Source organism: Caenorhabditis briggsae, assembly GCF_000004555.2.
Source record: "Caenorhabditis briggsae complete genome, chrIV, whole genome shotgun sequence".
NCBI lineage: Eukaryota > Metazoa > Nematoda > Chromadorea > Rhabditida > Rhabditidae > Caenorhabditis > Caenorhabditis briggsae.
In genome coordinates, this window is record NC_013487.2 from 15,466,937 (window position 1) to 15,480,085 (window position 13,149).

Below are 13,149 nucleotides of genomic sequence, written 5' to 3' on the forward strand. Positions count from 1 at the left end.
AGAGAAGCGAGAGTGTTCTAGCTTCTCTGCGTCACTTCGGACGCGCTAACTTTAAAGGCGCATAACTCGCTTTAATATTGAGATAGAAATATGAAAATTAGATAGGCTTGTAGAGAATTTTAAGGGCTTTCTTGTGATATATGATTTTCAGAAATATCTAAATTTTGAATTTCTGAAAATTAGCTTTTTAAATAATTACAATTTTTTGAAATTTTTTAAATATTTAAAGGCGCATAACTCGCTTCAATTTTAAACTAGACAAATGAAAAATATATAGTTTTAATGGAAATTTTAAGGGCTTTTTGGTGGTATAAAAACAACTTTCTAAATGTTTTCTTTTTCAGAGTCTACACCCTGACCACTCTCCGCATCGCCGGCGTAGCCGGCTCCGGCCATTTAAAAGGACACGTCACCAAGTTCCAGCTCTTCTACAAGACCCAAAATCAGAACAAATACGAGCCCTACCCAGTGGAATTTGAATCTCCCGCCGGCAACCACAACGCGATGCATCATTTCGATTTGAAATTCTCTCTTCGAGCCAGATATATTCTTTTCGGAGTCACAGAATACGAGGGAAATCCATGTATGAAATTTGATTTGATGGGCTGTGTGGCTCCGGTTTTCGCGGCTCATGAGGTTGACAGTCATCTACAGATTGGATGGAATGGATCAGTACCCCAATGTGTTGATATGGACCCGCCGAAGTTTGAAAATTGCCCGGAATCGGAAATTTTCGCGAAGGTTGATGAAAATGGACAGCTGAAGGCGGTGGAGTTTGAAGAGCCCGTGGCTAGTGATAATAGTGGGAAGGTAAGTATTTTTTTATGTCAAACTGTAGGAAATTTCATGCTTATCATTTTTGTAGTTGATTCTTTTTTGATAGCTAGCCTTGTTTTTCGGATATGCGCCTTTAAACTTAACCAAGTGCTTTCGCTACTCTGCGTCTCGTGCGAACTAAATTTAAAGGCGCATATCTCAAAAACTAGGCTAGCTATCAAAAAGTTGTCAACTACAAAATTGCTCAACATAGCATTTCACACAATTTTGTAGTTTGTAACTATTTCATAGCTGCAGTAGTTTTAGAGATATGCGCCTTTAAAGTTGGCGCTCCAACTTAGACCCCGCCTTTTTATTTAAAAATACTATTTTTTTGATTGCTATTTTAGTTTTTGAAGTCATGACCTACTTTTTTCTAGGTCACGGCCTGATTTTTTTCTAGGCCATGACTTAGTTTTTTCTAGGTCATGACCAAATTGTTTTCTAGGTCATGACCTACTTTTTTTCTAAGTCATGACCTACTTTTTTTCTAGGTCATGACCGACTTTTTTCTAGGTCATGACCCAATTTTTTCTAGGTCATGACCTACTTAAAGTTGAAGCGAGTTATGCGGAATGTTTAAAGGCGCATATCTCGAAAACTAAGCTAGCTATCAAAAAGTTGTCAACTACAAAATTGCTCAGCGTAAAATTTTATACAATTTGGTAGTTTGTAACTATTTCATAGCTACAGTAGTTTTAGAGAGATGCGCTTTTGAAATTAGCCCGCGAGTTTAAAGGCGCAAAAAGTTAAAAAGCGCATAACTCAAAAACTAAGCTAGCTACCAAAACGTTGCAAATGGAGAAATTGCTCAGCATAAACTTGTCTACATTTTCAGATTGCTTACACCCAAATCGAGCCGCTTGGAATGCGTTCTGGCCTGATGATCACCTCCGATATGGACATCACCTATACCGCATACGATTCGGCTGGAAATACAGCTGTTTGCACGCTGAAAATTCGAATTCCAGGTAGATTTTGGCTGAAAAAGCAAATTTTTGGCTTTAAAAAGCCCAAAAAAGCCCCAAAGTCCCCAATAATCTGAAATTTTCAGACACCCAACCGCCAGTTATGAAGTGTCCCGACTCCTACACAATCCCAGTTGGCAACTCGACAAAACATGTCATTTTCGACATGACTACTGTAGATTTGGTCCTTCACGACACCTCCAACGTGTCAGAGGTCACTTTCAGCCCAACTGAAGCGACTCTGAAAATCGGGGAGTTTGTGGAAGTCACCGCGCAAGCCGAAGATGAGAATGGCAATAGGAATAGCTGCAAGTTCCAAGTCGCCTATGCTCGTGAGTTTCAGCTTTAAACTTTGGGTCTTTCAGTTTTAAATAAAACCTAAAAACCGGGAAATTGGATGAAAAAAGTTCAGCGCTCTAGCGTTATTTTGAGCCGAGTTACGAGCACTTGAAGTTGACGCTCCTCTCTGTAGCTGGCGCCAAATCTTCAAATTACTGTAGCTCCGCCCACAATGGACCAAATTGGCTGAAATTTTTTCCACTCATAGAGGAACCCCTTATTTCTATGCATCCAAAAATTTCAAATTGCTAGAAAAATTTCCAGCCAAGCTATCCTATATTTTCAGCCGAAGCTTGCTCACCCGCCTCCTTGGCCTCATCGAATCACATTGTCAAAAACTGTGTCCACGAAGATGGTGCTGTAGTTTGTAGTGTGTACTGTGCTCAGGGATATCGATTCATTGATCCGGACCAGATTACGCAGAACTTTGTGTGCAAAGACGGACGGTGGTCGCCGAGGAACAACGCGCCGGCGTGTGTACCGATTCGTGAGTTTTAAATACAATTTTTATAGTGAATTGTGGGAATGTCTATGCAAAATGTTATATACCAGAAAGCCCTCAAAATTTCCTATAAAACTAAAAAAGTTTCATGTTTCTAGCTCAACATTGAAGCGAGTTATGCGCTTTTAAACTTTGGCGCGCGCCGCGCGGCGGGAGACGCAGAGAAGCGAGAGTCGTCTAGCTTCTCTGCGTCTCTCGGCGGTCAAGTTTAAAGGCGCATAACTCGGTTCAATTTCGAGCTAGAGAAATGAAAATTAGACAGTTTTGTGAGAAATTTTAAGGGCTTTCTAGTGATATATAACTTTCTTGAAAAACATTTTTTTTGAATTTTTTGAAAATTTTGAAACTTTTCTATTTTTCACCCAGAAATGTTGAAAAGCTAGTTTTTTTTTACTATTTTAGCGTTTCTTAAAGTTACGTAGTTCAAGAAAATTTGAAATTCGACAAATTTTGAAAGACGCAGAGAAGCTAGAGAACTCTCTCTTCTCTGCGTCCTTCCCTCCCCTCCAAGTAGACGCATCAACTTTAAAGGCGCGCATATCTCAAAAACTAGAAAAGCTATCAAAAAGTTGTAAACCATAAAAATATGTAAAATTTTATGCTGAGCAATTTTGTAGTTAGCAACTTTTTTCTAGCTAGCTTAGTGTTGGAGATATGCGCCTTTAAATTAACCTACTATCTATTTTCAGCAAAAGACCCAGCTGGCTTCCATGTCAACGTTGGTATGACCTATCCAGTTTTGTCACCAGTCCCGGATCATTGTTTGAAGGTACAGTAACCCCTTAGAACTACAGTAATCCCCTAATATCCTGCATTTTCCAGGGCTACGCGGAGCTAGCAGCAAAAGAATTTGACAACTTGGACAAGGTGCTCAGTGCTCGTTGCTCATCGTCAGTTGAGGTCTTTGTGAGGCTGCTCAAGCTAGATTTTAGTAATTTGAATGGACAGGTGAGGCTACAGTACGCAGATTATGGATTACTGTAGACCTTTTTCCAGCTCATCGGAAACTACACGATCCAAGTGCTTCCTACCGAACAACAGAGCGTCTTCTATGATCTTTGCGGGCTGACCCTTCGGACGATCTTTGATTTGAACATTCCGGGAGCCAACCAACCGATCCAGTCGCTTTTGAGTCTTTCTGGAGAATCCATAGCCTCCCAGACGGCTGGATGTCCTAGTATCACTGCAAAAGGATCTAGTATAGTGCAAGGATTTGCTTGTGGCACTGGAGAGGTGCTGAGACAAGAAGCCAAGGATCGACTTCCGGAATGTAGTAAGTATTTTGTGGGAAATGTTATGCTGAGCAATTTTGTAGTTGAGCGTTTTTTGATAGCTAGCTTACTATTAGTTTTTGAGTTATGAAAGTTAGTTACGATCCTCCAAAAAAGGTGAAAATGTTTGAAGGCGCTTATCTCAAAAACTAAGCTAGCTATCAAAAAATTGTTTACTAGAAAATTGCTTAGCATAAAATTTTACACATTTTTGTAGTTTGTAGTTTTATGACAGCTACAGTAGTTTTGAAGATATGCGCCTTTAAAGTTAGAAGGCGCTGCGGGCATCGCTGCGAGGAGGAAGACACGCAGACGGTGAAAGTCCTCTAGCTTCTCTGCGTCTCCGCGGTCAACTTTAAAGGCGCATACCTTGCTTCAAGTTCAAGCTAGTAAAATGATACTTAGCGTGTTTTGTAGGAAATTTCAAAGGCTTTCATGTATTTTTTTATAAATTTTGAGAAAAAAAATTTTCGGATTTCTCGATTTTTTTGAAATTCTGAATAAACGGCCAAATTTCAAGAATTTTCTGAATTTTTTGACAACTCTGAACGTCTAGGAGCAATTCAATGCTTTAGAATGTATATCAAGCAGAGTGAGAGACGCAGAGAAGCGAGAGTGTTCTCGTTGCCTGCGCCTCGTTTTTTCTCGTCGACAGCAACCCAATTTTAAAGGCGCATAACTCAAAAACTACGCTAGCTGTCAAAAAACTGCCAATTACAAAATTGCCCAGCATAAAATTTTACACATTTTTGTAATTTTTAGCTTTTTGATAGCTAGCTTAGTTGTTGAGTTATGCGCCTTTAAAGTTTGCGCACGCTAAAAGAGGCATAGACAGCGAGAGTCCTCTGGCTTCTCTGCGTCTTTCGTCCAATTTTAAAGGCCCATAACTTGCTTCTACCGTAACCTAAAAAAAAATGAAATTTAGCTAGTTTTGTAGGAAATTTCAAGGGCTTTCTAATCATATGCCATTCTTTTTAGTGGCCTGCCCATCCGGCTCTGTCAACATCAACAACACCTGCATCCTCTGCCCTCGTGGATCCTACCAAGACGATTCGGGTCAAACCTCGTGCAAACCATGCCCAGATGGAACCTACACCCTTGACGAAGGATCTCAATCCGTAGCATCGTGTCTCTCAACATGCGGTTACGGTATGTACAGTACCACCGGTCTCATCCCATGCCAATTGTGTCCCCGACACACGTTCTCCGGACCAGCACCAGTTGGAGGGTTCAGAGACTGCGAAGCCTGCCCATCCGGTGCCTATACTGCCAAACTAGGAGCCTCAAGTGCTACCGAATGCCGGCTAGCTTGTAAAACCGGAAGCTACAGTAACACTGGCCTCGAACCTTGCTCCCCATGCCCAATCAACTTCTATCAGCCTGCATTAGGACAGCAATCTTGCCTGGAATGCTCCAACGCCACCGCCACTCAAGGATCAGGAGAATCCCTAGAGTCCGCTTGCTTCCCAATCGATTGCTCAGCCAAGATGTGTGAAAATAATGCGGATTGCTCAGTGTTCATGCATCGTGCTCAGTGTCACTGTAAGCCAGGATATGTTGGCGATCGCTGTGAGATCGTTGAGGACGTCTGCGCCACTCAGCCTTGCTACAATGGTGGAAAATGCGAGCAGGTTGGGACCACCTACAAATGCACCTGCCCTAAGATGTTCAGTGGAGCGAGATGTCAATTTGAAAGTGATGAGTGTGTTGGGAAGACGTGCCCCAACGGTGGAGTTTGTCATGATTTGCCGGGATTGAAGTCGACGACGTGTTTGTGCAGGTAAGTGGACTAAGAATTTTGAAGATCTAGTTTTTCTAGAATCTTGAAGTTTGAAAAATCAAAAACCCAGATATTCGGTAGACTGGGAGCTGAGATATTGAGCAAAGGAGCGATGTGGAAGGATAGAGCAAGTTTAAAGGCGCAGATCTCTAAAACTGAGCTAGCTATCAAAAATTTGTCAACTACGAAATTGCTCAGCATAAAATTTTACACATTTTTGTAGGTAAACATTTCTTCATAGCTTTAAGGGTTTTTGAGATATGCGCCTTCAAAGTTAGCGCGCACGCCTGATGCGACTTGAGCGACTAGGCAAAGTTTGAAAACGCATTTCTCAAAAAACTAAGCTAGCTATCAAATATTTGTCAACCAGAAAATTGCTCAGCGTAAATTTTTACACAATTTGCAATTTAAATTTTTCCAATAGCTTTAAGGGTTCTCGAGATATGCGTCTTAAGAGACGCAGAGAAGCGAGAGGCCTCTCGTTGTCTGCGTCTCTCTAGAAGGTTTAAAGGCGCATTACCCACTTTTCGGTATAGCTAGAGTTACAAAACTTCCAGACGTTGAAAATTCACATTTAGGCTAAATGTGTGTCAAATTTGAAGTCTCTATATAAAATTTCAGTCAAGTTAAAGCTTGGTGAGTTAAGCCTACCAGATTTTTTTGAAGCTTAACGCCAGAAAGTCTGTATCTCGATTTCTAGTGAAGCTACGGTTATGAAATTTTGTGAAATAGTTAAAAATGATTAAATAAATAATTTGACAAAGTTTCAAGCTTCTAGCTTGCCTGGGGCACAAGATATGAGTCATTTGGCACTCTACTAGCAATAACTTAACTCCAACGGCCTATATCTCAGCTCCCAGTTGACCCATTTTCATGATTTTAGGCTTAAAATAATTCCTAAATTCTCTTTTTCTAATTATTTTGATGTTTTTTTTTAATTTCAGAACCGGATTCGCCGGACCAAACTGCGAGGAAATCACCGACATTTGCTCCACGAATAATCCGTGTCGAAATGGTGCAAGATGTATTGGCGAGAAGTTGGGACGGTTCAAGTGTCAATGTGTGCCCGGATGGGAAGGACCAACGTGTGATAACAATATTGGTGAGTGTCTGCGTCTATTCCTTTTTTTTATTGGGGCGTACTGTAGTTTTTGAAATATGCGCCTCTGATGTTCGGCAAAAGTAACTGAAGATAAATCCAAAGTTTAAAGGAGTGTATCCAAAAACTAGGATAGCTAAAAAAAATGTAAAAATTGGAGAATGTGTAAAATTTTCCACTGCACATTTTTGCAGTTACCAGTTTTTTGATAGCTAGCCTAGTTTTTGAGATAGGCGCCTTTAAAGTTGGCGCGCCGTCTTGGGCGAGGGGGAGACGCATAGAAGCGAGAACGCTCTAGCTTCTCTGCGTCGCTAAAGTTTAAAGGCGCATAACTGGCTTGGTTTTCAAGCTAGAAAAATGAGAATTTTATAGCTTTGTAGGGAATTTTGAGGGCTTTCGGCTGACATAAAATGTTCTATGAAAAATTGAAAAAAGTTTTGAAAGTTCCAAATTTTTTAAGAATTTTATATCACTAGAAAGCTCTATAAATTTCCTAGAGAACTATGTCACTTTCATCGCTTTACCCTGATATCGAAGTGAGTTATGTGCCTTTGAAGTTGACTGCAGAGAAACGCAGAGAAGCGAGAGTGTTCTAGCTTCTCTGCGTCTCTCGGCGGCTAAAGTTTAAAGGCGCATAACTCATTTGGTTTTCAAGCTAGAAATATGATAACAATGTAGTTTTTGTAGGAAATTTCAAGGGCTTTCTGGTGATATACAATTCTTCAAAAAATTTGAAAAAATATTTTTGCAAAAAAATTGTTTCCCCATTTCCTTGTACTAATCCCCTATTTGTCCTTAGGGGAAGGCAAAAAATTTGGGCGGAGCTAGTTACCCAAAAAAGAATGGGATAACTAACTCAATTTGTGGCTCGGATGCTCTCGGCTCTCGGGGCTCTTTTTGTCCCCCTCTCCCATTGCTCATCCTGAAAATGTGCCCCAAAAAACCAGAAAAGACATTTTTCATACGAAAAAAAGAAGAGAAAGAAGAAGAAGGATTCTCTAGAGATCGGGGAAAATTGGAGAAGAAAAAAAAAGAAAAAATGAAATCACAAAAAAATTTGGGACAGAAAGGGGACAGCGGGACAGAAATGGCACAGAAAAGGGACATAATTAAAGCATTGGGAATTTTTTGAAAAATTTGAATTTAAATTCGAATTTAGTGCCAAAAATTCAAATCAGGCCATATTGGGATAGGATTTGAGTGGTGGCTCGGCGTAGGCGGGATTATGAGCCAATTGTGGAGCAGTTGGCTCAGTTGGCACTGGTTCGAACTCGTTGAGTGTTTGCTTGAATTTGATGGTTAGCCAGAGAGCAAAGACGCTGAAAAATTTGATTTTTGGGATTTTTGAAACTTCCGAAAATACATTTTTTTTGGATTTTTGGATTTTTGAGATTTTAGAATTTTAGAATTTTAGAATTTTAGAAATTTAGAATTTTAGAATTTTAGAATTTTAGAATTTTAGAATTATTGAATTATTGAATTTTAGAATTTTAGAATTTTAGAATTTTAGAATTTTAGAATTTTTGGATTTTTGAACTTTTGAATTATTGAATTATTGAATTTTTGAATTTTTGAATTTTAGAATTTTTGAATTTTTGAATTTTTGAATTTTTGAATTTTTGAATTTTTGAATTTTTGAATTTTAGGTTTTAGAATTTTAGAATTTTAGAATTTTAGAATTTTTTGATTTTTCGAAAAAGTCTTAATGTTCGGATTTTTTTGAAAATTTGAAAATTTCGAAATTTTCAGAAATTTGAAATTTCTAGAATTTGCAGATTTTCAGAGTTTTCCGCAAAATTCTAGAAAGATCAAAAATCCAAAAATCCAAAAAAAAGTGAATCTCGAAAAAACATAAATTCCAACTAATCCAATTTCTATTCTATTCATCAAGAGGATATCCACATTTCTCACGACACCAAAAATCTTGTTTTTCCAGAATTTTCTGAAATTTTCAGACAAAAAAATTTTTGTCAGAAAAAAAATTCAAACTCACTTGTAAATGAAAAACAAGGCGGAAAGGACGAAAAATGCGGCTCCATAGTACCGTAACTCGTGTTTAAGCTCCACCCGCTCCGCGTCAGTCAGGACGGTCCCAAAAAAGTACTCATATACTTTAAACAAGAAGTTATTAACGGATTGGGCAGAGCCAGCGAAGTAGGTGAGCATGAAAATGAGCACGATGAGTGAGCAGACGGTGAGGCCGGCGATTAGAACCAGTCTGGAACAGTTTAAAGGGTTATAAAAAGGAGAAAAAACAAAATGGAGCAAAGTGGTGTCGAACCAAAGGGCGGCTGCTTCAGCACGGCACCTCTCCGGCCTGCGCCACGTGGCCGCATTGAGGGGAAGGGAGTGGAGTGCAATGACAAGAGGGAGGGTGGCGCCTACCTGGGGAGACAGTAGCGGGCGCATTTCTTCTTGGCGGCTAGCACAATGAAGAATAGTCCGAGGGCCTGGCAGATTATAAATCCCAAGAAGAAAAAGAAGGAAACGATTGTGGTCCAGTGTCTGAACATAGAAAATTCAAATTCCCGCCAAAATTTGAGCCGGGAAATTCAAATTTCCGCCAAACTTACAAGTCATTAGCGGTTTCCATGAGCATTTCGCATGATTTGATGAAGAAAAAGCCGACGATGAGAAAGTCGAAAGCAGCCAGCACCTGAATTGGAGCCAGAAATATGAAATTTTGGAAGGACAACATTTTTTTTTGAAATTTCAATTTTTTCAACAAAAAAATATTTTTTTTGGAAATTTTTTTTCCCCAGAAAAAAACTGAGCAAACACTTGAAAATCTGTTCAATTGACTCTTAAAACGATGTCAAATGATTTATTTGCTTTTTTCCTCAAAAAATTTGACCAAAAATGGACGAAATTGAGGGAATTTGAAGGATGGGCAAGGAATGGGCAAGGGATGGGCAAATAGGGCTTTCTAGGATGAAAAGGACCTTTTTTGGATACTTTAAATCCAATTTTTTTGATTTTAGAACAAAAAATGGGTCTAGGACAAAAAAATTCGACGAGAATGGGACAATTTAAAAAAAAAAGAAAAAATAGTGAGGATGGGCAAGGGAGGGGCAAAAATTGAATTTTCGGATTTTTTAGTTTCTTTTTCCAAAATTGTTATGTATCATTAGACAGCCTTTGAAATTTCCTACAAAACTATCTAGTCCTCATCTATGTAGCTCTAGTTTGAAGCAAGTTATGCGCCTTTAAAGTTTTGGGTTAGAGACGCAGTGTCTTTCGTTTCTCTGCGTCTCCCACAGAACTCCAAATCGCTGTATCTTGGCTCAAAATGATCGTAGAAACTTGGTTTTTGATGTATTTTGTAGGGAATTTTCTATTCTTTTCAGAAAGTTAAAATTTGCTCAGTTTTGACCGATTTTTGGACAATTTTTGGCCAGTGTATGGCTAATAAAAGCAAAATTGGAGATAACCTCTATTTTTGCCTATTTTTGCCTATAATTTTTTTGCTCAATTATACGTTCAAAATTCTGGGTAAATTTTCCCTTTCTTCCGCCCAAATTTTGCTTATTTATCAGTTCGGTTTTTTTTTCTCAAAATTCGAAAAAATCGATTCTCCTCGTTTTTGGCAATTTTTCGCTTAAAATTTCCATGTTCAAAAACTATTATCTTCCTCCGTTTGTCATGAGCTTCAAAATGAGCCCAAACACGACTAGGATCCGCCCATTTTGATTTTTCGAGCGCGTCGCGGTCGTGCGTCGCGTGTCTAGGTGAAATTTCAAAGTGGTCGGAGCCTAGTCGAGCTTGGGCTCATTTTAAAGCTAAAAATGAGCTGGAAACAAAAGAAAACACGAGAAATTGTCTTTCTGGCCAATTTTGAACGTTTTTGGGCCTTGCATTTTTTTGAATTTTTGTTTTTTGCTTATTTCTGCTCAACTGTAGCGTATTTAGGCTCATTTTTTCCGGATTTTTTTTAACAGTAATTTTTCCCCTACGTCCCTTTAAGCTTTTCCACAGTAACCCACCTTCGCACACTTGCCCAACGGCCAACAACAGCATAGGATCATTTTTCGTGAGCACGAGCCGAGAATCGATAGCACTGAAGACGGCTCTTCGCGACGACGTCTTCTCGCCTCTTCCCCTTCGTCTTCTCTACGTCTCCTCATTTTGAGCACTCTCTCTGTTGGCTCCGCCCACGTGTTGCTCTCTTGCTAAGCTGAGCAACCCGGCTCTTTTGGAGCTCTTTTGGCTCTCTGAAGAAAAAAAAGGAGAAGAAAAATGTGTTTAGTTATTTGTCCTTGCCAGAAAAAAAGAGAAAAAAGGAGAGAAAAAAAAATTGTGTTTGGGACACTAAAAGGGTCCTTTTTTGGCACAAAAATAGAAGTTATTGGGTCTGTCGGTGTGTCCGGATGTCCGCAGAGCCCTGAAAATGACCTAAAGTAGATAAAAATGGCTGAAATTCAGAAATTCAGAAATTCAGAAATTCAGAAATTCAGAAATTCGGAAATTCAGAAATTCAGAAATTCAGAAATTCAGAAATTCAGAAATTCAGAAATTCAGAAATTCAGAAATTCAGAAATTCAGAAATTCAGAAATTCAGAAATTCAGAAATTCAGAAATTCAGAAATTCAGAAATTCAGAAATTCAGAAATTCAGAAATTCAGAAATTCAGAAATTCAGAAATTCAGAAATTCAGAAATTCAGAAATTCAGAAATTCAGAAATTCAGAAATTCAGAAATTCAGAAATTCAGAAATTCAGAAATTCAGAAATTCAGAAATTCAGAAATTCAGAAATTCAGAAATTCAGAAATTTAGAAAAATCGAAAAAAGTGGAAAATCTCAAAAAATCAAAAAACAAATAAAAAGTTGTCCTCCAAAGCTATTCTGTTCGGATCACTCTCCTCTGACCACCTGTTTCTTTTGTGGTCTGCTTCTCTCACTCTCTCTAATTTTCCCTCATTTTCGTCATCGTCATCAATCTCTAAGTGTCCCAGGTGTCTCTCAAGGTCTTTGAGGGTTAAAAAAGTGAAACTTCTAGAAAAATCTACAAAAAACTTCTCTGGAGCCGTCACGGGGAAGCCAACACTCTCCAAGGTGACCCCTCTACACTCATGTTCTATTTCACAACTTGTTATTGACCATTTATTTTGAGTCATAAACTTTAAGATAGTGTCATTAAAACGGAGAACAATAGATAAGAGTGCATTCTAGTCTTTCTGTGTGTCAGTTTGTCCTATACGTGCACTTTGAGCTCAATTATCTTGCTTCCTATGAGAGATATCAAAAACCTGTCAACTGATAAAATATTACTGATGAGATGATAAACATTTTATCTGTCGACCACTTTTTGATATATTTCACTGAAACCGAGATAATTGAGCTCAAAGTGCGCGTATAATAAACACGAGATCTTGAAGCTTAAAGAGGAGCAACTTGGCTCAAGAATCACCTGATTTTTCTAGATTATTTAAAAAAAATCTATAATTTTCAGACGACTGCGCCGATGCTCCATGTGCCCTCAACGCCACATGTGTGGATTTGATCAACGACTACAAGTGCGAGTGTCCGACAGGATTCAATGGAAAGCGGTGTCATATTAAAGGTTCGTACAGTATACTGATACTATGTGAGAGACAACTTGAAGCAGTCTGAGGTAGTCACTGTAGTAAGACTCTACCGTAGTCCGAAACAGCTTCAGACAGTCTAAAATAGTTTCAAAAAGTTAAAATGATACAGTAAGCTATGATAGATCTAGGCAGTTTTTTGTTCAAACTTGAACAGCCTGAGACAGCTTCAAGTGGTGCTTAGAAGTCTTAATTCTAATACAAAGTTCCTCCGAACCGTCATATTTAAGCCGATATATCTCATTTCATGTGAAAGATATCAAGAAGTTGTGTACTGATAAAATGCTGCTGATATTATGATAAACATTTGACTAGTTGGCAACGTTTTGATATCTTTCACAGGAAATGAGATATTGAGCTTAAAGTTGACAAGCTACCCAGATAGATCCAGTGATAAAAATACGTCAACTTTATGCTAAGCTATCTCGGTTCCTGTGAAAGATATCAAAAAGCAGTCAACTGATAAATTGTTTATCATACTATCAGCAATATTTTATTAGTTGACAACATTTCGATATCTTTTACAGGAAACGAGATAAACTGACTCAAATTTGAGAGTCGTGGACGTTCATTTGTCTCCGACCGCCTTAACACACTTGGAGACAGTCTAGTCTAACCTTAGACTATCTGAAACTGTCTCAGGATGTCTTAGGGTGTCTCAGGTAGCCTTAGGTAAGCAGCCTTAGACTATCTGAAACTATCTGAAACTGTCTCAGAATGTTTAAGGCTATAGGTTCAAGCTAGCGAAATGAGACTACCGTAAAACCTCTAATAGAACGACACCCGGATCG

General features: G+C 38.7%; 4 protein-coding genes across 4 annotated transcripts in view; 2 read left to right on the plus strand and 2 right to left on the minus strand.

The window, feature by feature from the left end:
• Positions 1-7,603, plus strand: part of Cbr-clec-78 — a gene marked incomplete at both ends in the record, with an annotated part of 22,360 nt that extends 14,757 nt beyond the window's left edge. Inside the window, 10 exons of the mRNA XM_045236275.1 lie at positions 345-810; positions 1,655-1,787; positions 1,871-2,116; positions 2,410-2,610; positions 3,315-3,394; positions 3,448-3,573; positions 3,622-3,918; positions 4,826-5,676; positions 6,621-6,778; positions 7,575-7,603. Of these exons, the coding sequence (XP_045092910.1) occupies positions 345-810; positions 1,655-1,787; positions 1,871-2,116; positions 2,410-2,610; positions 3,315-3,394; positions 3,448-3,573; positions 3,622-3,918; positions 4,826-5,676; positions 6,621-6,778; positions 7,575-7,603 (2,587 nt within the window). The remainder of the gene's footprint in view (positions 1-344; positions 811-1,654; positions 1,788-1,870; positions 2,117-2,409; positions 2,611-3,314; positions 3,395-3,447; positions 3,574-3,621; positions 3,919-4,825; positions 5,677-6,620; positions 6,779-7,574) is intronic.
• A 346-nt stretch (positions 7,604-7,949) lies between these two features.
• CBG05361 lies at positions 7,950-9,473 on the minus strand (the record flags this gene model as incomplete). The annotated part of the gene is made up of 4 exons (XM_045236276.1): positions 7,950-8,094; positions 8,769-8,993; positions 9,161-9,280; positions 9,469-9,473. The coding sequence occupies 4 exons, from the start codon at positions 9,471-9,473 to the stop codon at positions 7,950-7,952; spliced, it is 495 nt and encodes a 164-aa protein (XP_045092911.1).
• A 645-nt stretch (positions 9,474-10,118) lies between these two features.
• On the minus strand, positions 10,119-10,899 carry CBG26510 (the record flags this gene model as incomplete). The annotated part of the gene is made up of 3 exons (XM_045236277.1): positions 10,119-10,208; positions 10,729-10,732; positions 10,769-10,899. 3 exons carry the CDS (start codon positions 10,897-10,899, stop codon positions 10,119-10,121), a joined length of 225 nt encoding a protein of 74 aa, XP_045098432.1.
• A 1,325-nt stretch (positions 10,900-12,224) lies between these two features.
• The window catches only part of CBG05362, a gene marked incomplete at both ends in the record, with an annotated part of 12,658 nt that continues 11,733 nt past the window's right edge, over positions 12,225-13,149 (plus strand). The window contains one exon of the mRNA XM_002634720.1: positions 12,225-12,336. Within this exon, the coding sequence (XP_002634766.1) occupies positions 12,225-12,336 (112 nt within the window). The remainder of the gene's footprint in view (positions 12,337-13,149) is intronic.